Raw genomic sequence first — 23,899 nt, forward strand, 5'->3', positions numbered from 1 at the left:
TTCGGGAGCCAGAGTGACCGGGGGAGGACCGGAAGCCAGGGGAGGACCGGCGGCCGGGGGAGCCGGCGAAGGTCTATGACTCGGCTGAGGATCAGGGGCCGGCTGAGGGTCAGGGGCCGGCTGAGGGCCAGGGGCCGGCTGAGGGCCAGGGGCCGGCTGAGGGCCAGGGGCCGGCTGAGGGCCAGGAGCCAGGAGAGCCGGCTGAGGGCCAGGAGCCAGGAGAGCCGGCTGAGGGCCAGGAGCCAGGAGAGCCGGCGGAGGGCCAGGAGCCGGGAGAGCCGGCGGAGGGCCAGGAGCCGGGAAATCCGGCGGAGGGCCAGGAGCCGGGAGAGCCGGCGGAGGGCCAGGAGCCGGGAGAGCCGGCGGAGGGCCAGGAGCCGGGAGAGCCGGCGGAGGGCCAGGAGCCGGGAGAGCCGGCGGAGGGCCAGGAGCCGGGAGAGCCGGCGGAGGGCCAGGAGCCGGGAGAGCCGGCGGAGGGTCAGAGGCCGGGAGAGCCGACGGAGGGTCGGGGACCGGCTGAGGATCCGGCTGAGGATCCGGCTGAGGATCCGGCGGAGGACCAGACGGAGGACCAGACGGAGGACCAGACGGAGGACCAGACGGAGGAGCCGGGGCCGGCGGAGGAGCCGGGGGTGGAGCAGGGACAGGCGAGGGCGCCGCTGAGGCCGGGACAGGCGAGGGCGCCGCTGAGGCCGGGACAGGCGAGGGCGCCGCTGAGGCCGGGACAGGCGGCGATGCCTGGGCAGGAGTGGACGCCGCGGGACGAGGCGGCGGTGTCTGGGCAGGAGAAGGCGCCGCGGGAGGAGGTGGCGGCTCGGGCCACCAGTCCTCCAGGGGCGGCTCGGGCCACCAGTCCTCCAGGGGCGGCTCGGGCCACCAGTCCTCCAGGGGCGGCTCGGGCCACCAGTCCTCCAGGGGCGGCTCGGGCCACCAGTCCTCCAGGGGCGGCTCGGGCCACCAGTCCTCCAGGGGCGGCTCGGGCCACCAGTCCTCCAGGGGCGGCTCGGGCCACCAGTCCTCCAGGGGCGGCTCGGGCCACCAGTCCTCCAGGGGCGGCTCGGGCCGACCCTGGGCAGCAGGGGGAGCTGGCGGACACTGGGCAGCAGGGGGAGCTGGCGGACACTGGGCAGCAGGGGGAGCTGGCGGACACTGGGCAGCAGGGGGAGCTGGCGGACACTGGGCAGCAGGGGGAGCTGGCGGACACTGGGCAGCAGGGGGAGCTGGCGGACACTGGGCAGCAGGGGGCGCTGGCGGACACTGGGCAGCAGGGGGCGCTGGCTGCCTCTCCAGGGCAGCAGGGGGCGCTGGCTGCCTCTCCAGGGCAGCAGGGGGCGCTGGCTGCCTCTCCAGGGCAGCAGGGGGCGCTGGCTGCCTCTCCAGGGCAGCAGGGGGCGCTGGCTGCCTCTCCAGGGCAGCAGGGGGCGCTGGCTGCCTCTCCAGGGCAGCAGGGGGCGCTGGCTGCCTCTCCAGGGCAGCAGGGGGCGCTGGCTGCCTCTCCAGGGCAGCAGGGGGCGCTGGCTGCCTCTCCAGGGCAGCAGGGGGCGCTGGCTGCCTCTCCAGGGCAGCAGGGGGCGCTGGCTGCCTCTCCAGGGCAGCAGGGGGCGCTGGCTGCCTCTCCAGGGCAGCAGGGGGCGCTGGCTGCCTCTCCAGGGCAGCAGGGGGCGCTGGCTGCCTCTCCAGGGCAGCAGGGGGCGCTGGCTGCCTCTCCAGCACCGGTAGCGGAGCTGGAACAGGGACCGGGGCAGGCCGCGGGACCGGGGCAGGCCGCGGGACCGGGGCAGGCCGCGGGACCGGAGTAGGGACCGGAGTAGGGACCGGGGCAGGCCGCGGGACAGGAGTAGGGACCGGGGCAGGCCGCGGGACAGGAGTAGGGACCGGAGTAGGGACCGGGGCAGGCCGCAGGACCGGAGTAGGGACCGGAGTAGGGACCGGGGCAGGCCGCGGGACAGGAGTAGGGACCGGGGCAGGCCGCGGGACAGGAGTAGGGACCGGGGCGGGCCGCGGGACAGGAGTAGGGACCGGGGCGGGCCGCGGGACAGGAGTAGGGACCGGGGCGGGCCGCGGGACAGGAGTAGGGACCGGGGCGGGCCGCGGGACAGGAGTAGGGACCGGGGCAGGCCGCGGGACAGGAGTGGGGACCGGGGCAGGCCGCGGGACCCGAGTAGAGGCCGGGGCAGGCCGCGGGACCCGAGTAGAGGCCGGGGCAGGCCGCGGGACACGAGTAGAGGCCGGGGCAGGCCGCGGGACACGAGTAGAGGCCGGGGCAGGCCGCGGGACACGAGTAGAGGCCGGGGCAGGCCGCGGGACAGGAGTAGGGCCCTGGGCTGACCGCGGGACAGGAGTGGGTAGCGGGGTACGCCGAATGGCCAGCCTGCTACCACGCCAGGCCGCTCGGGGAACCTGGGAAGTGAGACAGGGTGCCGACCGGAATGGGTCTCTGGGTCGGCTTTGCTGTGGCTGACGCGGGCTTACGCTGGGGGATGGCCACCGGGGAATCCAGCGGTCCAGGGGGTGACGGTAGGGGTCCTCCTCCTCGGAGTCGGAATCTGGCCATCCGAGGAGTTCCCCTACCGTCCACTTCTGCTGCCTCCTTTTTGGTCGGTGGGTCATTCTGTCACGCTGTTAGGTATGGAGACGGAGGCAAATGCAGAAGTCCATAGGGTTTCCCCTTTTTATTAAACAAACGAAGGAATAACGTAACTGAGTGCCGGGCACTACAAAAAGTCCAATGGTGCAGGAGCACAGGCACAACAGGCACAACAGGCACAACAGGCACAACAGGCACAACAGGCACAACAGGCACAACAGGCACAACAGGCACAACAGGCACAACAGGCACAACAGGCACAACAGGCACAACAGGCACAACAGGCACAACAGGCACAACAGGCACAACAGGCACAACAGGCACAACAGGCACAACAGGCACAACAGGCACAACAGGCACAACAGGCACAACAGGCACAACAGGTGTACACGACATATACACACACAATGACCCACAAGGACAAGGAGAAAAGGGCTGAACTAAATACACTGAGAAAACGAGGAAAACAGAAACAGGTGGGGGCTAAAACACAGGTGAACTGAATATAACGTTGAACAGAAACAAGAACAGGAAAGACCATACAAGGACAAGACAAGGAAACACAGAAAACACGAAGCGGAATGGCCCCTTAAGGAAGGGACCATTACACATACAAGGACAAGACAAGGAAACACAGAAGACACGCAGCGGAATGGCCCCTTAAGGAAGGGACCATCACAATGAGTGTAATGTCTAGTCTTGAATGGTATATTAAAAATAATATTCTATATACATTTGGAATGTTCATGTGTGATCAGTATGATCATAGATCAGTGTTGCTGGTTGAGGGACCTAATGACTTGAGGGAAAATCACCTGTTTGTGAGTCAGACAAGCCAAACTTCTTGAGTCTCCTCAGGAAGTATAGTCGTTTTTTGGGCAGTTTTGAATACCAAGTTCACTTGCTTGGATCAAGTGAGGTCATCTTTGATGAACACACCAAGAAACTTGAGGTCGGAGTCTCTCTCCACTGCAGCTCCATCAATGTGTATGGGGGCATGACCCCCTTCTGACGCTTCTTGATGTCCACGATTATCTCCTTAGTCTTGCAAACATTGAGAGAGAGGTTGTTGACCAGGCACCATGTAGCCAGGTTCTTTACCTCTTCTCTGCCTCCACCTCGTACAGCCAGGGCATGTTCCTTTTCGGAGGTTATACCCAGTGCAGCCAGGCCCAGCCCAGCTACAACGGGATAGACGGCTCTAGTCTGGAGTCCATCGAGGCCTTCAAACTGTCAGGACTTAGTCCACACAGAGTCAATGGCTTCCAGGTGTGCAACAGCAGCACTTCCAATAACCTGCCGCTCAGTCACACCCCAACACACACACTGGCACACACGCAGCCTTACGCGTCATCCTACGCGCAGCAGACGCAGGCTCAAACACACATGGCGTCATGCACACAGTCGTACGTCCCCTCGTACACGCTAGTGTAGGACCACTTTCCAGAAAGTGGTTCCAGTAGGATTCAGTTTCATGGTTCAGCTGCAAAGTGGCTTCTGGCCTGAGTTTATTCACGTTTGATAAACTATCACCTCTGTTTTTATTTTCAATATTATTAAACATTTTTAGGGGGTAATTTCTTGTTCCATTTTGTTCCCAAAATGTTGGCCCATTCTTTTGAGAAATTATTTGATGTTGAATTAGTAGTTACAACCTTGTCCTGTTTCGAAGATTGGGGGATGTATCCTCTGAGATCTGGTTTACTTGTTTTTCATGCCGAAGTACAGTGTTTATCTGCAATATAAATTCAAAGGCAATGTTTCCCCAATTGGCGGAGACTGTATTCATGTTTAACACAGAATGTGGACTCAAATGGAAATCATGTACATTCACCACTCATTTCATTATGTAACCAAACAATAAATGTGGCTGCAACTATATATGTAAAGTTGTTGTTAAGATGTGCAATCTAAGCGACTTTGACTGTAGTACATGGTGAGCAGCAATTCTGTGGGCAAAAACTCCTTTTTACTGAGAGAGTTCAGAGGAGAATGGATTCATTCAAGCTGCCAGAAAGCCCACAAATACTCAAACAACCACTCTTTGCAACATTGAAGTCCAGAAGGCCATCTCTGAAAGCAAAATGTGCCAAACCTTGAATTGAATGGAGGCAAAAGGGGGTACTACCCAATTCTAGATAGGTACCTAATTAAGTGGCCGGTGAGTGGATAATGCAAATACATTTTCAACTTTGGCAATACAGCTTGAATAGAGCTCTAAAACATAACATTTACTATTGAATGGGATGTATAGTGAGGTCCAAAAGTACTTGGAGGGTGACATTTTTAAATTTTGTCCCTCTACTCCCTGTATCCACCTTTCATTTTTTACTTGGTGAACAGCTCTTTTGTATGTTTTCTCTCATCTGAGGCATTGCTCTTGGTTCTCTATGAGGCAAACTTGTTACCAGAATCTTCAGGAATTTTCATGTTTATTTTAACTCTGCTAATGTTTAATTTAATCAAATCAATCAATCAAAATGTATTTATAAAGCGCTTTTTACAACAGCAGTTGTCACAAAGTGCTTTACAGAGACACCCGGCCTTAAACCCCAAGGAGCAAACAACAGTAGTGTTGAATTTCAGTGGCTAGGAAAAACTCCCTAAGGAGGTCGAATTTTAGGAAGAAACCTAGAGAGGACCCAGGCTCAGAGGGGTGACCAGTCCTCTTCTGGCTGTGCCGGGTGAGATATTAAGAGTCCAATTGGAATAATAAATACATTTCTCTGGGCTAAATCCAGAGTCTATTTGATTTTAGACTAGGTCAGAAGTATGACCAGGTGGACAAGGACAGGGACAGCAACGGGCCCCCCAAAACAGGTAATCCGCAGGTGTGGACCAGGACCTCATCTCCTTCTAAAATTTAAAACTAGAGGAAACTGAGAAAAGTTAGTAGTACATCCCTCATGTCCCCCAGCACAATAATATAGCAGCGTAACACCTTGGAAACAGACTAATTAAACTAAACTAATTTAAGGAGTTGAATATAATTTACAGTAAATATTAATAAAATATATCAATATATTATGTTCATTTTGAAATAGTACATATTGTCCAGATGTTTAGTATAGAGATAATAGCCTAATAAATAAAAAAAGAATCTAGCCAACACAACATTATTTTCACTAATCTCTGCAATACTTGTACTTACTTTTTATAGCAACAATTGTTAGCTATTTCATGTGTTCATTGTGCAGGTTCCTTTATACCAAAGTACCACCTTCTAGACATGAATGCTGGGAAATCCTCCTGGCACACCCACAAGCAAACAGCTTCAGGCAAGATTTCAACATCTAATGTAAACGTAGCCTTATAGACACCTGTCTCCATTCATAGAAATGTCTCTTATTAATTAAATTAACATTATGTATATTGGAAGGAATGAGAGCTTCAGGCTAAACCATTACTTGGAATATACCTTTGGCTGAGAGTGGGCCCTTCTATTTTCTGTTCCTTAAAATCCAAGGATTAAAACCAAAAAGCGTCTTTGGGTATAAAATAAGTCACAATCCCATTTCCAAAAAGTTGGGCCGCTGCATAAAATGCAAATAATAACTGAATGCAATGGTGTGTAAATCATGTATCCCTATATTTAATTGAAATATACATGCTCATTTTGAATGATGATGCCAGCAGCCCGTTTGAAAAAAGTCATAACAGGGACATGTTTAAAAATGTGTTGCATCAACTCTTCTTTTAACAACGCTCTCTAAGCGTTTGGGAACTGAGGAGACCAATTGCTGTAGTTTTGAAAGTGGAATGTTGTCCCATTCTTCCTTTGCTGTATTTGTCATTTCACAATGCGCCAAATCTTTTTCAATAGGGGACATGTCTGGACTGGAGACAGGCCAGTTTAGCACTCTGACTCTTTTACTTCAGAGCCATGTTGTGATACGTGCAGAATGTGGTTTGGCTTTGTCCTGCTGAAATAAGCCAGGCTTTCCCTGAAAACAGACATCGTCAGGATGGTAGCATATGTTGCTCCTTAATCTGTACATATTGTTCAGCATTAATGGGGCCTTCACAGAAAGTCACCCATGCCTTGTGCTTTCATTTTAGATGGACCTCAGTCCATCTAAAATTAGCTCAGGCTCAGAAAGTGCTGGCGTATTCCGAGATGAATGGGCTAATGACATAATCAGTTTGTGAAATTATTCAGAGAAATCTCGCTTAGAAATAGAAAATGAATATCTATATATGTAGATGTTCATTTACTATAAACTACAGTTGACCAAAGTATTTTGGATACATAGTACAACCGTTTTTGTGACTTCTGTTGGATGGATGAAGACAGAGTAGACTTTAATTTCTTTATTTAGATAGTATTCAAGTCATATTAGATCAGCGTCTAACACAAACTATGAGGCAGGTATAATTTTAGCCAACCTTGACCAAAAATAACCTTATTTTGATAGATTTTACACCCATTGTTAGAAAACGGAGTCGAGCGAGCGTAGTAAGAGTACGCAAACATGGCTACAGGGGACTTATATACTACGTTATTTTTCCTTGGACGACTCACCACCAAATTTGACTTCCGACTGGTAGGTCGGAAACGAATCCCGGTCGTAAGTCGCCGACTACCTGTATTATCTATTCTCCAAGGGTATGCAAACTTTTGAGCACAACTGTAAATAATAATTGAATTTGATATAGGTAAATATAGGTAAATGTTTAAAATGTCACTCTCGCCCCTCCACCTCAGACCCGACTCACAGCACACAGCTGGTGGGGTAAAGGACTGAGTAAGAACCCCACGGCTGGTGTGAGGTCCAGATCATCCTCTGTTACTCCAGGAGGAGGGGAGAAATGAAAGTGCTGCATGAGGGAGGTGAAGAAGAGGAAAAGCTCCATCCTGGCCAGACTCTCCCCCAGACACACCCTACGACCTGAGAGAGAGAGACATAGAGAACATGCTCTGTATTCTAGTTCTACTTCTTAACCCACACTAAAACATCAGGAGAAGTTAATACCTGCAGAAAAAGCCATAAAGGCTTCCTTCTTGATGAATCTGCCCTGCTCATCCAGAAAGTGGGCGGGATTAAAGGTGTGGGGGCTCTCCCATTCACCCTCATCATGAAGAACAGACGTCAGTAAAGGAATCACACACGTCCCCTACAACCAAAAAAATTATACAAATACATAATTTGAGTGAGATCGATATTACAAGATTTGCAATGAGTAATTGTTTTATTTACAAAAAAATATATTTATATTCACATGTATGACAAATCCTGTACATAAATCCTGGTATCTGACCTTCTTGATGTAATATCCCTGGAAGGTAATGTCTCGACTGGTGGTGTGAGGGATAGACATGGGTACAATGCTGGCCAATCTCTGGGTCTCATGTATCACTGCATTAGTGTAGGGCAGGTTCTTCCTGTCTTCTACCAAAGGTTGACGACTTCCTTTAACCCTGCTGATCTCCTCTTGGACCTTGTCTGAAACCAAATGGAAGGACAGGTTGGAGTTACTACAGTGAAACCCTTTGATAACATGTAATCTTTTACCAAGCAATGCTGATCTAGTTTCATGGAAGAGAGAGAGTGAATGTGTGGAGTTGTGTTTAGTAACCTCACCCTGTATGTGGGGGTACTTGGCCATGAGCAGCAGACCCCAGCACAAGGTGATCCCGGTGGTGTCAGAACCAGCAACAAACAGGTTAGTGACACTAAACATCAGGTTGTCATCATGGTAGAGAGAATCCATGTTGCCCGATTCCTAATAGAAACACACCCACAAATTACCAAATGATCTAAATCATGTGAGACCAAGGAAAATTTCCCACTGTTATTAGATTGACTGTGTCCCTACCCTTCAAAAATACAGTACTTGTAATAGACCTCTTGTTATGAATAAAAACATCTAGAATAAGTTGTAAAAATGCAAGTTTGGGCTTCAAATGGTAAGAAGTGCCAACTGTAGGAATAATATAACCAACTGCTAGGGTCCTCTGAACACTAGGGTGCCCCCGACCAATAGGGGATAGGGGGGCCCCAAATTAAATTTAGATTTACATTACTTAAAGGTCACTTCCTTGAGAGTGAAGAAAATCCAGTAAAGTGCTTGCAAAGTGCGCGCCACAAACATGCAAAGTGCACGCCACAAACATGAGAATATGTCCTTCAAAAGTAGTCCTTGTAGGACTTAGGATACAATTTTGTCTGCGTGTTACCTTTCTTTAAAAATAGCTCAAATGTAAAAGTATTAACATTTAAAATGTTGTGGACATTTAATGACGCATTCTTGGATTTTGGCCCTCGTAAAAGCTGTGCTCTTACATGGTACACCCAAAAAGGTGAACCATGTCATGTATGTCACAATATTTGGCCCGTGTCATTAAACCAGTAACTTTCAAATTACTGGAATAACCATTAAAGGTATGAGAGCTTAATTCATTAGAAGATATATGACCAAAAGTATGTGGACACCCAACCATCACACCTACATGACGTTATTGGACATTCATTTCCAAAACCATGGGAAATTATATGGAGTTGGCCCACCCTTTGCAGCTATCATAGCTACCGCTCTTCTGGGAAGGCCTTCTACAAGATTGTTGAGTGTCTCAGTGGGAATTTTGTGAGGTCAGACACTGATGTGGGACGAGAAGGCCTGACTCACAATCGCGCTGATGTGCTGATGTTGCTTCCATTGGCAGTTTGGACCTCTGTGGTGAGTGATGCAACAGATGATAGGTGATATTTTTACTTCCACTTCAAACTGGTGCAATAACCCCACTCTATGGCCAGAGGTGTCCGACCCGGACATCTATTTCTACCTTACGGAGTCTCCAGATAAGCAATTTACCAGTGAAATAGTTTACTTATTATTCCTGCTCTACAAATAGTATGCAAGCTAGCTATAGCAACGTGCTCTGATTACTGACCTAGCTAGCTACCTTTGCTCAAGCAGTGTTCAACACCGGTCAGCCTGCAGCTAATACGTTGAGGTGACACTGACAGCAGGACAGCATGACAACAAAAGCAATAGGAGATAACGGAATGGCAAGAGGGACAATCAACCAACTACAGAGCAACTCTTTGGCATAACAAGCGTTAGGTTGGACAGTTTGTCTCGTTTACGCTGTTGTAGTCTACGAGGGATGCAGGTTTGTATTTCCCCTCAACGGGACATGGAGATGAGAGCCTAGTCTGGATGACATATTACCGATCTAACGTATGTGCTGGATATTATGCAACTGTGAGCAATGGGTGTGGCTGAAACACCTGAACTCAATAATTAGAGGGGTGTCCACATACTTTTGATCAAATAGTGTATGTTACACATCCTGCCCAAAATGAGGGGTTTACAAAATGCACCACCTGCAGCTTTAAGGAAAGTTGTGTTTTAAAATCCATTTAGATTTTAACAAGCCCATGTCATAACTGCAGTCTGAGACACTTCTCTACAGTTAAGAAGTTAAAATGTCATTATTTATATAGTAATTAGTTTAATTTATGCTTTAGCTTTTCCTTTGAAAATATAAACAATACATACAACCTATCGCAGGCTTTTAATTTGAAGGACAAATACAAAAATCTGAAGTCTTATTGTTGCTGGCGAATATATAAAGTTTCACCACAGACATTTATTTTGAAGGCAAAATATGAAAGACGGAGGTCTTATTGCTGCTGCTTAATCTCTTGTTGCCTGCATGATGCTAATCTATGGAGCCAAATTGTGCTCAAATGTAACGACTGTAAGAAAAGAAAAATGTAACTGAAATATTTCATAGTATGAAAAAACGACATTCAATTGTATGAAAAATATATATTCGTGGAAAATGGGTATGCTAAAATCATAAAATTTTCAGATCTTAAAATGTCTTCGTTCAAACACGTTTTTTCCACATTCACTTCTTACGATTACAATTTCTTCCCACCTTCATTCGAGTCATGTTTTCTCAAAACAAATTTTGGTGTGGAGGCGCGGCTTAATCTGGGCATTGAATTCTCGCAACCGATTTAAGAATTGTATAAACTACATTTAAACAGAATAATAAACTGTTGAAACTTTCATCAATATCTGTGTCTGTGATAATCTCATTGTGTTTAAAAAAGGAGCCGAAACAACTCAACTACGTGATGATAAAAGGCTTCATATGATCCCTATCATTCAATATAAGCCAGTTTTTGCATGATGAGTCATATTTTCAAAATCAATGTCCTAATTTCACAATTTCTGCCAGGGTATGCAAACTTACGAGCACAACTGAATGTTAATGGTGGACAACAAGTGGTGTGTTCTGCTGCAGGGTCCACCACAGGGTAATATGAATTATATTCTATGTTCTATGAGGTAATATGGATACAACACTTTGTTATGCATACCTGATATGCAGATTTTGTAGGCAATCTCCTTACCTCCAGGGTCTGTTTTCGGACAAGGAATGAGTCCACAAAGCCTCTAGACATCTGGGGGTTGAGAGTCTCCTTCAGGCCCCTAACGATCTCCATTAAATCCGCCTTTGCCCCGACAACATTCTTTTTTATATACTTCAGGTTCTTTATCCATGGTCCCAACCAGGGAAACATATTGTATATCTGTAGACAGAGTTGGGGAGTAACAGATTACAAGTAACAAAAAACAGTAACTGTAATCCTTTACGTTACCAATAAAAATAGGATTTGTAAATGTGAAAAAATATTTTGTGAATACAAATATTATATGTAAACATGTAAACATGTTTCACAAATTAAAAAAACATGTAAAACATTTACAACTGTTGCTTAACATTTACAAGTGTTGAATTACATTTACAAATCTTAAGTTTATTCACGGATCAGAATTTTATATTTATTCATTTTTGAGACACATTTTCGGGGTGTGCGGAGTTTCAGTCAGAGGGTTCAGTTGGTGGGACTTATGGAAAATCCGGACTGGAGCCTGGTAGATTGGAGTCTGTAGGTAGCTATATCTGCTTACATCTGGTTGGCTAGCTAGCCAGCTAGTAGGCTACTGTAACTTAACTAAAGTAATGAAGGTATCTAACCTGACGATGCAACTGACTAGATAATGGTATGTTGTTGACTTGCACAGCTGCATTTGGTTCATTCAGTATGAGGCTTGCACATCTAGGTAGTGTTAGTGGTTATACAATTGCACTCATAGGTTTGCGTTCCCTGGCATCAAATTTAAAGACACCTTTTTTCTCTTGCTTTTAGTTCAGTCTGACGTTGTCCCTTGGTTTGTGTCAAGGCCACTCTTTACTTATTTTTAACATCCTCTTACTGTGTTTGTATCTGTTGTTGGTTTTATTCGATTTCTCTTAACTTCTTATTGTACTACTTTGATTTGATTTTACATAATTTTAGTTGGCATAAGTGTTTTCTATTTTAGTCTTGCCCTCTATGTATTATTGTATTATATTATGTAATGTTGCCTTTTATTATTCCTTTAATCATGTATACAGACCCGGTGGCACAGGGGCATTGCCTCCCAGCAAGAATTATTTTCCCCAAAAAATTGTTTAAGATGCTTCCCAATACTGTACTTTACTAATTACTGTTGGGAATGTAGGCAAGCTCTCTTGTCTCAATAATGTGTGAATATAAAATTCTGATCCCCAAATAATCTTAAAATATGTAAATCAACACTGTAAATGTTAAGCAACAGTTTGTATCTATATTTGTGAAACATGTTTACATATTTACAGATAATGTTCTTATTTACAAAATATTTTTTCACATTTACAAATCCTATTTTTATTTGTGAGTTGTGATGAATATACGCTCGGATCTTCTAGATATATTTACAAATATTGAGACACATCTAACTCCATATTAACAACTCAAACAGGAAATGTTTTTGAAGATTAAACAACTATTTGTTAGATAACTGTAACATGGGGGTGCCTTCAAGATAAAACATGGAATTAATTACAATATTTAAGGAGAAAATGTGTTTGGAAGCACTCTGCTGAAGGATGATGATTTGCATTTGACGCAACCACCCCAGTCCATACAGGTAGGTCATGTTATACCTGAATTGATGTAGAGGCTGTAAGGCGTAAGCTGTCAATAGACCTATCCATCATATCGTTGAATATGGGATCAGTGTATTCAAACCTTCTGCCAAACACAATGACCGAGATTATATTGGAGACAGCAGAGATCACAGGCTTTGTGGTGTCAAATGGCTTCCCTATCATCAGATATAAAAATAAGGATTAATAATAATGATTATGAACAAACATTTTCCCAAACCAACATGGTCATCAAGCAAACCAATCAGCTATTTACCAAAACTGTTTTGATAACACTTTTTTAACCAGGCAATTAGGCCTCTGCATCATGAGTACAATATAAGTCATGAATATAACAAAAGTTTAGAGAATATATTTTTTTTTCTTACCCTCATGTTTTTTAATTTCTTCAATTAGGTAAGCAATTTCCTCTAGGATTTCCTCCTCGCTCACTTTCTTGCCCATTCCAAATTCCTTAAGGTTTGTCATAGCAAAGCGTCTCATCTCTTTCCATGAGTCTCCATTGGCAAACAGAATCCCTTTAAAGAAGGTATGAAAATGAACATTTTGTATTAATAACATTGTAATAATAAAATATACAAATGTATGCCATTTCCAATATTATACACCAATTAATGTACAAAGAAAAGACTCAGAGAAATCAGAGAAAAACATGAAATTGTGAGACTTTACTTATTGCCTATACATATTGTTCCATAAAAATGCATTGAAAATGACATAGTAATAGAAACATGGCAAAAAAACATTAAAAGTAGATAATTACAGTGTTTTGAAGTGCATATGGGTAGTTGCCATATAGCTCGAACACCGGTAAAATATATATATAAATATAAATATACATATATACACTCACCTAAAGGATTATTAGGAACACCATACTAATACTGTGTTTAACCCCCTTTCGCCTTCAGAACTGCCTTAATTTTACGTGGCATTGATTCAACAAGGTGCTGAAAGCATTCTTTAGAAATGTTGGCCCATATTGGAAGGATAGCATCTTGCAGTTGATTGAGATTTGTGGGATGCACATCCAGGGCACGAAGCTCCCGTTCCACCACATCCCAAAGATGCTCTATTGGGTTGAGATCTGGTAACTGTGGGGGCCATTTCAGTACAGTGAACTCATTGTCATGTTCAAGAAACCAATTTGAAATGATTCGAGCTTTATGACATGGTGCATTATCCTGCTGGAAGTAGCCATCAGAGGATGGGTACATGGTGGTCATAAAGGGATGGACATGGTCAGAAACAATGCTCAGGTAGGCTGTGGCATTTAAACAATGCCCAATTGGCACTAAGGGGCCTAAAGTGTGCCAAGAAAACATCCCCCACACCATTACACCACCACCAGCAGCCTGCACAGGGGTAACAAGGCATGATGGATCCATGTTCTCATTCTGTTTACGCCAAATTCTGACTCTACCATCTGAATGTCTCAACAGAAATCGAGACTCATCAGACCAGGCAACATTCTTCCAGTCTTCAACTGTCCAATTTTGGTGAGCTTGTGCAAATTGTAACCTTTTTTCCTATTTGTAGTGGAGATGAGTGGTACCCGGTGGGGTCTTCTGCTGTTGTAGCCCATCTGCCTCAAGGTTGTGCGTGTTGTGGCTTCACAAATGCTTTGCTGCATACCTCGGTTTTAACGAGTGGTTCATCATCATCATCATCATCTTCCGCTTATCCGGGGCCGGGTCACGGGGGCAGCAGTCTAAGCAGGGATGCCCAGACTTCCCTCTCCCCAGACACTTCCCCCAGCTCTTCCGGGGGGACACCGAGGCGTTCCCAGGCCAGCCGGGAGACATAGTCCCTCCAGCGTGTCCTAGGTCTTCCCCGGGGTCTCCTCCCGATGGGACGGGACCGGAACACCTTCCCAGGAAGGCGTTCCGGAGGCATCCGAAATAGATGCCCAAGCCACCTCAGCTGACCCCTGTCGATGTGGAGGAGCAGCGGCTCTACTCTGAGCTCCTCCCGGGTGACCGAGCTTCTCACCCTATCTCTAAGGGATCGCCCAGCCACCCTGCGGAGAAAGCTCATTTCGGCCGCCTGTATCCGGGATCTTGTCACCTATGGCCAAAGCTCATGACCATAGGTGAGAGTAGGAACGTAGATTGACCGGTAAATCGAGGGCTTCGCCTTGCGGCTCAGCTCTTTCTTCACCACGACAGACCGATACATCAACCGCATTACTGCAGAAGCTGCACCGATCCGTCTGTCAATCTCCCGTTCCTTCCTTCCCTCACTCGTGAACAGGACCCCTAGATACTTAAACTCCTCCACTTGAGGCAGGCACTCTCCACCAACCTGAAGTGGGCAAGCCACCCTTTTCCGACTGAGGACCATGGCCTCGGATTTGGAGGTACTGATTTTCATCCCCACCGCTTCACACTCGGCTGCAAACCGTCCAAGTGCATGCTGAAGGTCCTGGCTTGAAGGGGCCAACACGACAACATCATCCGCAAAGAGCAGAGACGAAATCGTGTGGTCCCCAAACCTGACACCCTCCGGCCCCTGGCTGCGCCTAGAAATTCTGTCCATAAAAATTACGAACAGAACCGGTGACAAAGGGCAGCCCTGCCGGAGTCCAACATGCACAGGGAACAAGTCTGATTTTCTGCCGGCAATGCGGACCAAGCTCCTGCTTCGGTCGTACAGGGACCTGACAGCCCTTAGCAAAGGACCCAGGACCCCACATTCCCGAAGCACCCTCCACAGGATGCCACGAGGGACACAGTCGAATGCCTTCTCCAAATCCACAAAACACATGTGGATTGGTTGGGCAAACTCCCATGAACCCTCCATCACCCTGTAGAGGGTATAGAGCTGGTCCAGTGTTCCACGGCCTGGACGAAAACCACACTGTTCCTCCTGAATCCGAGGTTCTACTATCGGCCGTATTCTCCTCTCCAGAATAGACTTTCCCGGGGAGGCTGAGAAGTGTGATCCCCCTATAGTTGGAACACACCCTCCGGTCCCCCTTCTTAAAAAGAGGGACCACCACCCCGGTCTGCCATCCCAGAGGCACTGTCCCCGACTGCCACGCGATGTTGCACAGGCGTGTCAGCCAAGACAGCCCCACAACATCCAGAGACTTGAGGTACTCAGGGCGGATCTCATCCACCCCCGGTGCCTTGCCACCGAGGAGTTTCTTAACCACCTCTGTGACTTCAGCCCGTGTGATGGACGAGTCCACCTCTGAGCCCTCCTCCTCTGCTTCCTCAATGGAAGACGTGACGGCGGGATTGAGGAAATCCTCGAAGTACTCCTTCCACCGCCCAACGACATCCCCAGTTGAGGTCAACAGCTGCCCACCTCTACTGTAAACAGCGTTGGTAGGGCACTGTTTCCCTCTCCTGAGGCGCCGGATGGTTTGCCAGAATCTCTTCGAGGCCAGCCGATAGTCCTTCTCCATGGCCTCAACGAACTCCTCCCAGGCCTGAGTTTTTGCATCCACAACCACCCGGGCTGCAGACCGCTTGGCCTGTCGGTACCCGTCAGCTGTCTCAGGAGTCCCACAAGCCAACCAGGCCTGATAGGACTCCTTCTTCAGCTTGACGGCATCCCTTACTTCCGGTGTCCACCACCGGGTTCGGGGATTGCCGCCTCGGCAAGTCCAATAACTGAACACCGCTCGGGTTCAGATCAGGGGGGCCGTTCCTCCCAATCACGCCCCTCCAGGTGTCACTGTCGTTGCCCCCGTGGGTGTTGAAGTCCCCCAGTAGAACAATAGAGTCCCCAGTCGGAGCACTTTCCAGCACCCCTCCCAGAGACTCCAAGAAGGTCAGGTACTCTGCACTGCCGTTCGGCCCGTAGGCACAAACAACAGTGAGAGACCTATCCCCAACCCGTAGGCGCAGGGAAACGACCCTCTCGTTCACCGGGGTAAACTCCAACACATGGCGCCAGAGCTGGGGAGCTATAAGCAAACCCACACCAGCCCGCCGCCTCTCACCATGGGCAACTCCAGAGTGGTGAAGAGTCCATCCTCTCTCAAGGAGTGTGGTTCCGGAGCCCAAGCCGTGCGTAGAGATGATCCCGACTAGCTCTAGTCGGAACCTCTCAACCTCACGCACAATCTCAGGCTCCTTCCCCGCCAGCGAGGTGACGTTCCACGTCCCTAGAGCTAGTTTCCGTGTCCAGGGATCGGGTTGTCTAGGCCCCCGCCTTCGACTGCCGCCCGATCCTCTCTGCACCGGCCCCTTATGGTCCCTCCTGTGGGTGGTGAGCCCACGGGAGGGCGGCCCCATGTCGCTCGTTCGGGCTGGGCCCGGCCGGGCCCCATGGGGAAAGGCCCGGCCACCAGGCGCTCGCGAACGAGCCCCAACCCCGGGCCTGGCTCCAGGGTGGGGCCCCGGCTGCGCCATGCCGGGCGACGTCACAGAACACAAAATCTTTTCCATCATTAAAGGGTTTTTGAACCGCTCTTAGTCTGACCCGCCGCCTAGGACCTGTTTGCCTTGGGAGACCCTACGAGTGGTTATTTCAGTCAAAGTTGCTCTTCTATCAGCTTGGATCAGTCGGCCCATTCTCCTCTGACCTCTAGCATCAACAAGGCATTTTCGCCCACAGGACGTCCGCATACTGGATATTTTTCCCTTTTCACACCATTCTTTGTAAACCCTAGAAATGGTTGTGCGTGAAAATCCCAGTAACTGAGCAGATTGTGAAATACTCAGACCGGCCCGTCTGGCACCAACAACCATGCCACGCTCAAAATTGCTTAAATCACCTTTCTTTCCCATTCTGACATTCAGTTTGGAGTTCAGGAGATTGTCTTGACCAGGACCACACCCCTAAATGCATTGAAGCAACTGCCATGTGATTGGTTGATTAGATAATTGCATTAATGAGAAATTGAACAGGTGTTCCTAATAATTCTTTAGATGAGTGTATATGCAATATATAGAGTAAAAAATATGTATAATTAACATATTTAAGTTACTAACAATATAAATAAATGAACGTGAAGACGCTGGATCAGCGACAGTAGCAGAGCCTAGTAGAGCTGAATGAACTTGACAAGGCTGTAATAAATACAACTCTGTTTGGTTTTTTATGCAAGTCTATATTGACAAGAACATGGCATAACAAAAATAGACAACAACAACATTGACTGCGATTAATTATAAAGCTGATGGGTGAGTTCATATTTGTTTTTAAATAAAATGTTAATAGTTCTAGGTTATTTTATGTTAAGAATAAATATATTGCTTGCATATTTTGGTTGATATTAGGGAGGACATTGTAGCGTGCATTAGCTGCTCAAGTGGACATGGACAACAGGTCAGATTTAACGCTATAATAGTCTTTTTCAAGTGTGTAGCCACATTATATAAAGTATTTCACAGAGGGGTGTCTGGTAGAGAGGGGTACCACCTTTGCCTAATAGTGACTGAACCAGTGAACAGGCTAAGATGTAGCACACAATAGTCAAATTTTATCAAAATAAAACTTAATTCCCCAACAACAAAATGGTGGCTAGTAAAAATGCTGAGTGGCTAGTAACTTCGGAAAACCACTAGCCACAGTGGCTGGTGAGCAAACATTTTAATGAAAAGCGCTGGGTGAAGCGAATAACCCTGATAATCTCGTTATCATGGCACCTGTCAGTGGGTGGGATATATTAGGCAGCAAGCGAACATTCTGTCCTCAAAGTTGCTGTGTTAGAAGCAGTATAAATGGGCAAACGTAAGGATCTGAGCGACTTTGACAAGGGCCAAATTGTTATGGCTAGAAGACTGGGTCAGAGCATCTTCCAGAGCATTAGCCCTTGTGGGGTGTTCCTAGTCTGCAGTGGTCAGTACCTATCAAAAGTGGTCCAAGGAAGGAAAAGCGGTGAACCGGCGACAGGGTCATGGGTGACCAAGGATGACTGATGCATGCGGGGAGTGAAGGCTGGCCCGTGTGGTCCGATCCAACAGACGAGCTACTGTAGCTTAAATTGTTGAAAAATGTAATGCTGGTACTGATAGAAAGGTGTCAGAACACAGTGCATTGCAGTTTGTTGCGTATGGGGCTGCGTATCCGCAGACCAGTCAGGGTCCCCATGCTGACCCCTGTCCACTGCCGAAAGGGCCTACAATCACGTGCCGTGAGCATCAGAACTGGACCACAGAGCAATGGAAGAAGGTGGCCCGATCTGATGAATCACGTTTTCTTTTACATCACATGGATGGCTTACACATGGCACCAGGATGCATTATAGGATAAAACAGGCCAGTGGAGGCAGTGTGATGCTTTGGGCAATGTTCTGTTGGGAAACCTTGGGTCCTGCCATTCATGTGGATGTTATTTTGACACATACCACCTTCCTAAGCATTGTTGCAGACCATGTGCACCCTTTCATGGCAACGGTATTCCCTGATGGCATAGGCTTCTTTCAGAAGGGGGTTGTACTTAAAACAATGTAATAAGTATTGCAAAATAATACAATTGAGTCAATAAAATGTATACTTTTTTCCAAAAATAAGTCTAAAAAAGTCTAAAAAAGTTTATTCATTGGTTATGTCCCCTGGTATGACAGCGATTTCCTCCGGTGTGACACCAATGCCATGTCACACCAAAGGAACTGTCACACCAGTGGACATTTCAAGCCAAATGGTCCATTTTTGGCCTTGTTGTAAACACAAAGCCTTCCATTTTGTTTCACAAAAGATAAAAAAACTGACCCCTTGTATGACTATGGTAGAAAAGTGGAATTATTTTATAAATATTTCCAGTCCATGTCCTTGAGTGATGTCTTCTGTACTTCCTGACTTAAAGAGGACCCCTCAATGTGCAATGGTGCCCAAATGTATGCTTGATTATTGAAAAAATGTAATTGTTATGATCGCAAGAGTATTTGAAAGTATTATTTTCATTTATTTACTTAAGTTGAAAATTCCACAATCTGATTAGCGACAGTCACACCATTGGACATTTGGCTTATTTGGTTTAAAACTGTAAGAAAATAAATTATATTAAGCATTAATTTACTTGAGTGCCAAGTAAAAAAAATATGGCAATTAACAATATATCACAATTTTATTTTTATTAAAATAAACTGGGGATTGCCATATGAACCAAAAACAAGGGTGTCACGTAAACTACCCATGTCCTACGTCTGAGCAATGAGAAAACTGGATATTTATTCTCATTTTAGAGCAATTTTCTAACTCTTTTCGGGCATGTGTGTTCTAAAACATGGACAGTTAGCATCCCCAAAACGTAAAGCTACCAACAACATGCTTGTCCTTTGACACTGGGTAAATATTGTGAATATTGTTTCTCTGAGCATGATGTGACTGTCCTAGAGATTCATGTTTGCCCATGGAAAAACATTTCTGGAGTCCTGACAAATGCTTCCTCCATCAGGCATTTGGACTAAGAAAATAGATAAAACTGAAACTGAAAAAGCAACATTATACAGACTCATTCCAAATGCCCATCTACTGGAGAAAGGCCAAACTGAAACATGCAGTTAATGGTTAAAACTGCTATCAAGATACTTCTGTGCCACCTGACAAGAATTTTGACATTGAAGAGCTTGTAAAGCACTTAATATACAGATCCTCTGAAAGAGTGTAATAATGTTTTTGTAGTGCAATTGCACTACTATTGCTTAAAGGTGAAGAAACTGTTTTGTTATTTGGCTGAACTGTTATCATTACCATGTCCTTGGTTGAGATCATGGAACACCGGAGTGATGTCCCTGTCCCCAAAGTCCTGTGCCTGGTTAACTAGTGCCTCTTTGACCGTCTTGTATCCTGCCAGAACGATCACTTTCTTGGGGCCAAAGTGCATCGTGAAGACCGAGCCATATTTTTTGGAAAGCTGGGCAGATAATACATACATAGAGAACACTAAGAGTGAGCAGGCAAAACATACTTCTTTAATTTCTTACGGGATACACATTCAACTGTAGGTTATAACAGAATGGCACAATCATAAAACAAAACATGGCAACAAAGAAAAATATTTACTGACACCTGTAAAAAGTCTGCATACCCTTAGTTCTTAATACAGCACTCTAGCATCAATGACAGCGTGTAGTCTTTTTTAATAGTTGCCTATGAGGCCCCGAATTCTTGCAGGTGGTAAAGCAGGTGGTATAGTAATCAACTTGACAAAATGCCTCCAGGTCATGCAAAGTCTTTGGTCGTCTTGCATGAACCCCACGTTTGAGATCTCCCCAGAGTGGCTCGATGATATTGATGATACGTCAGAAGACTGTGATGGCCACTCCAGAATTTTCACCTTTTTCTGCTGTAACCACTGGAGTGTTAACTTGGCCTTGTTCTTAGGGTCATTATCATGCTGGAAAGTCCAAGAGCATCACATGCGCAGCTTTCATGCAGAAGAATGCAAATTGTCTACTTGTATTTCCCTATAACATGCTGTATTCATCTGGCCTACAATTTTCACAAGATTCCCCGTGCCTTTAGAGCTCACCGCTCCCCCAAAAACATCAGTGAGCCACCACCATGCTTCACAGTGGGGATGGAATTCTGTTCAATATAGGCCTTGTGGACCCCTCTCCAACCATAGCGCTTATGGTTGTGACCATAAAGCTCTATTTTGGTCTCGTCACTGTAAATTACAGTGTTCCAAATGCTGTGAGGCGTGTCAAGGTGTTGTCAGGCATATTGTAACCGGGCGCAGTAAAGGCTTCTTTCTGGCAACTGGACAATGCAGCAAAAAAAAATTCTAGTATCATCATATTGTGCTCCTTGAAACAACCACAACAGTCTTTTTCCAGAGCAGCCTGTATTTCTCCTGAGGTTACCTGTGGGTTTTTCTTTGTATCCTGAACAATTCTTTTAGCAATTTTGGCTGAAATCTTTCTTGGTCTACCTGACCTTGGCTTGGTATCAAGAGATCCCTGAATTTTCCACTTTTTTATAAAGTGATTGAACAGTACTGACTGGCATTTGCAAGGGTTTTGATATATTTTGATATCCTTTTTTATTTTGACAGTTCTTTTCTGCTCCCCATGGCTCAGAATCTAGCCTGTTCAGTGCATCTACGTGAGAGCTAACAAACACATTGACTATTTATACACAGACACTAATTGCAATTTAAAAAGCCACAGGTGTGGGAAATGATCCTTTCATTGACATTTTCACCTGTGTGTGTCACGTTGTGTGTCTGTAACAAGGCCAAACATTTGGGTGATTTCTGTTATCATTATTTTTTTTAAAGGAGCCAAACAACTATGTGATAATAAATGGCTTCATATGATCACTATCCTTAAATAAAAGACTTATTTGCATGATCAGTCATATTTTCAAAATCATTGCCATGATTTCAACATTTCTGCCAGGTTATGCAAACTTATGAGCACAACTGTATTCATAGAAAATATACAGTGCCACTGTAAAGTATTCAGACCCCCTTCTCCACATTTTCTTCAAATTAATAATTTGTTAAATGTTTACTTTTTGCAATCAATCTACACATTACCCCATAACTGTATGACAAAGCTAAAACATGTTTCCTGAAAATAACAAACAAGTATTCAGTTACTTGACATAGAGTTTAGTACATAAACAAAAAAAACTCCCTCAGTTTTATATGTAAAATTTTCAAAAACTTAGATATCTATTCTAGATTTAAATTCAAAATCTCTGCATTAAGCTATTATATGAAACCTTACTCTGATAAAAGAAAATGTGTATTTTGGTTTAAACAACTGTGTATAAAAGGGGCTCTACACTCACACTTACTTCATTACAGAATGAACGTAAGAGTGTCCTCAACCTTTACTACAGTGAATTAAATAATTATAAAGGGCATATCCTTTTTTCTTCATGCTGCGATTAAGGCCTTGTTTCATCACATTAACACCCTGTGAGCATAGGTCAGTCGAAGATCATGACGTATTATTTTTAAATAAAGTAATCATGTAATTAATACATAAAATACAACCTAAATACATACACATCATTCAAATGAAAGCAGATAAAACAAAAAAAAATTCACCCATTTGAAATTCTTATTCCCAGCTGAATTTCTAGCCTGGTTTAACAACAATAAATTTGGAACCAGGCTATTTGGGAAAGACATGTCTATAGCAATTAACTACAAAAAAGAAAGCATAAGAAAAACATTTGCCAGCTAAGATCATGTACAACTCTGTAGTTTGCTTGTTGTACTTTTAAAATGTGAAATAGTGAAAAATTTGCTAGATAACACAAGATCAAAGATCAGATCAAAATCCTCGTCATGAATTCTCTTTGAATAATGTTTTACCTTACAGAGAGTACGGTAGGGTCTCTTGAGATCCATTATTAGAATGTTGCCAAGCAAGGGCAGTGGCCTGGGTCCAGGAGGATTTATCCCCTGCTCCTCAGAACTGGAACCGAAGAAGAGACGGTAGAGGGCCAGCAGAAACAGCACAGCCCCCAAACATGCCACCATGCTGGGAATCTGGAGGAGAAAATCTTTCACAATAGCCATGGCTCTCAACCCCTGAGCTTTGTTATGTTCACAGAGCACCTCCGCAGATTTCCCCGAAACGCTGTTTGGTTGCAGGTCTTGTATTTCTGAAATAATAGCAACTTAACAAAAGTATGGTAGTTTCTCACTATTACTTCATCTGTAAAAACAAAAGGAAGAATGTTAGTGATAATTAGTGTGGCTGGTAGGATGTTAGTGTGGCTGGTAGGATGTTAGTGTGGCTGGTAGGATGTTAGTGTGGCTGGTAGGTTATTGGGCTAAAGAAATGTCAACTAAGTAGCAACCATTTAAAAATGGCTTTCCTATTTGCACAGTATGAACATGTACTGTGTAGTAACTCTGCTTACACCTTACAACTAGATGACTGGATAAAATCAGCTTGTAAATGAGCCAATGATTCGTACAGACTTTCTCCTTTAGTATTGTTCTGTCATTCATTTCTTAATCTGTCGTAGCTTATTAACGTGTTTTAGACACTTAATGTGATTTACATAGTAACAAAGGAAAACACACTTCATGTGGGGGGGGGGGGGGGGGGGGGTTTGATTTATGGATGTTATCCTTTTTATCAGTTTGATTTATCAAGAACTGCTAGACCTGGAATGTCATTCACATCCACACCTATCAAGAGCTACTGTTTGTTTGAGATGATTAATTATTATACATTTTATTCCTGAGGAAAGCCTTCTTCATATATTCCCAGTCAGTAAATGGCTTTACAAGTTTAGCACTATACTGTGCAACTTTGTAGCTCCCCAATATTGCATGATTTCTTTTAATAGATTTATTTTCTATATTATTTTGTATAAGTTGCAATAAAATAAATGGTGTGGCCATTTTGAACTTACTAAAATAGTTTTAAAAAACATGCCAACTGCCAGCAA

General features: G+C 45.5%; 1 protein-coding gene across 1 annotated transcript; it reads right to left on the reverse strand.

Annotated features, from left to right (window-relative positions):
- Window positions 1–7,086: 7,086 nt before the first annotated feature.
- LOC105027495 (cytochrome P450 2K1-like) lies at window positions 7,087–23,200 on the reverse strand. The gene is made up of 9 exons (XM_010899615.5): window positions 22,809–23,200; window positions 20,228–20,390; window positions 12,947–13,096; window positions 12,576–12,736; window positions 10,957–11,136; window positions 8,170–8,311; window positions 7,847–8,031; window positions 7,561–7,702; window positions 7,087–7,476 (listed from the first exon to the last, which is right to left on the reverse strand). The coding sequence occupies exons 1-9, from the start codon at window positions 23,013–23,015 to the stop codon at window positions 7,289–7,291; spliced, it is 1,518 nt and encodes a 505-aa protein (XP_010897917.4). The 5' UTR covers window positions 23,016–23,200; the 3' UTR covers window positions 7,087–7,288.
- Window positions 23,201–23,899: the final 699 nt, after the last annotated feature.

The sequence above is a fragment of the Esox lucius genome, chromosome 11 (genome assembly GCF_011004845.1).
Source record: "Esox lucius isolate fEsoLuc1 chromosome 11, fEsoLuc1.pri, whole genome shotgun sequence".
NCBI lineage: Eukaryota > Metazoa > Chordata > Actinopteri > Esociformes > Esocidae > Esox > Esox lucius.

Excerpts from the sequence above, each read along its gene's own strand:
- LOC105027495 (XM_010899615.5), bottom strand. The coding sequence starts at position 23,015 with ATGGCTATTGTGAAAGATTTTCTCCTCCAGATTCCCAGCATGGTGGCA. Across the intron at positions 8,032-8,169 it reads CAAGTACCCCCACATACAGG|ACAAGGTCCAAGAGGAGATC; the intron begins GTGAGGTTACTA and ends ATTTGGTTTCAG. Across the intron at positions 7,703-7,846 it reads AGGGATATTACATCAAGAAG|GGGACGTGTGTGATTCCTTT; the intron begins GTCAGATACCAG and ends TTTTGGTTGTAG.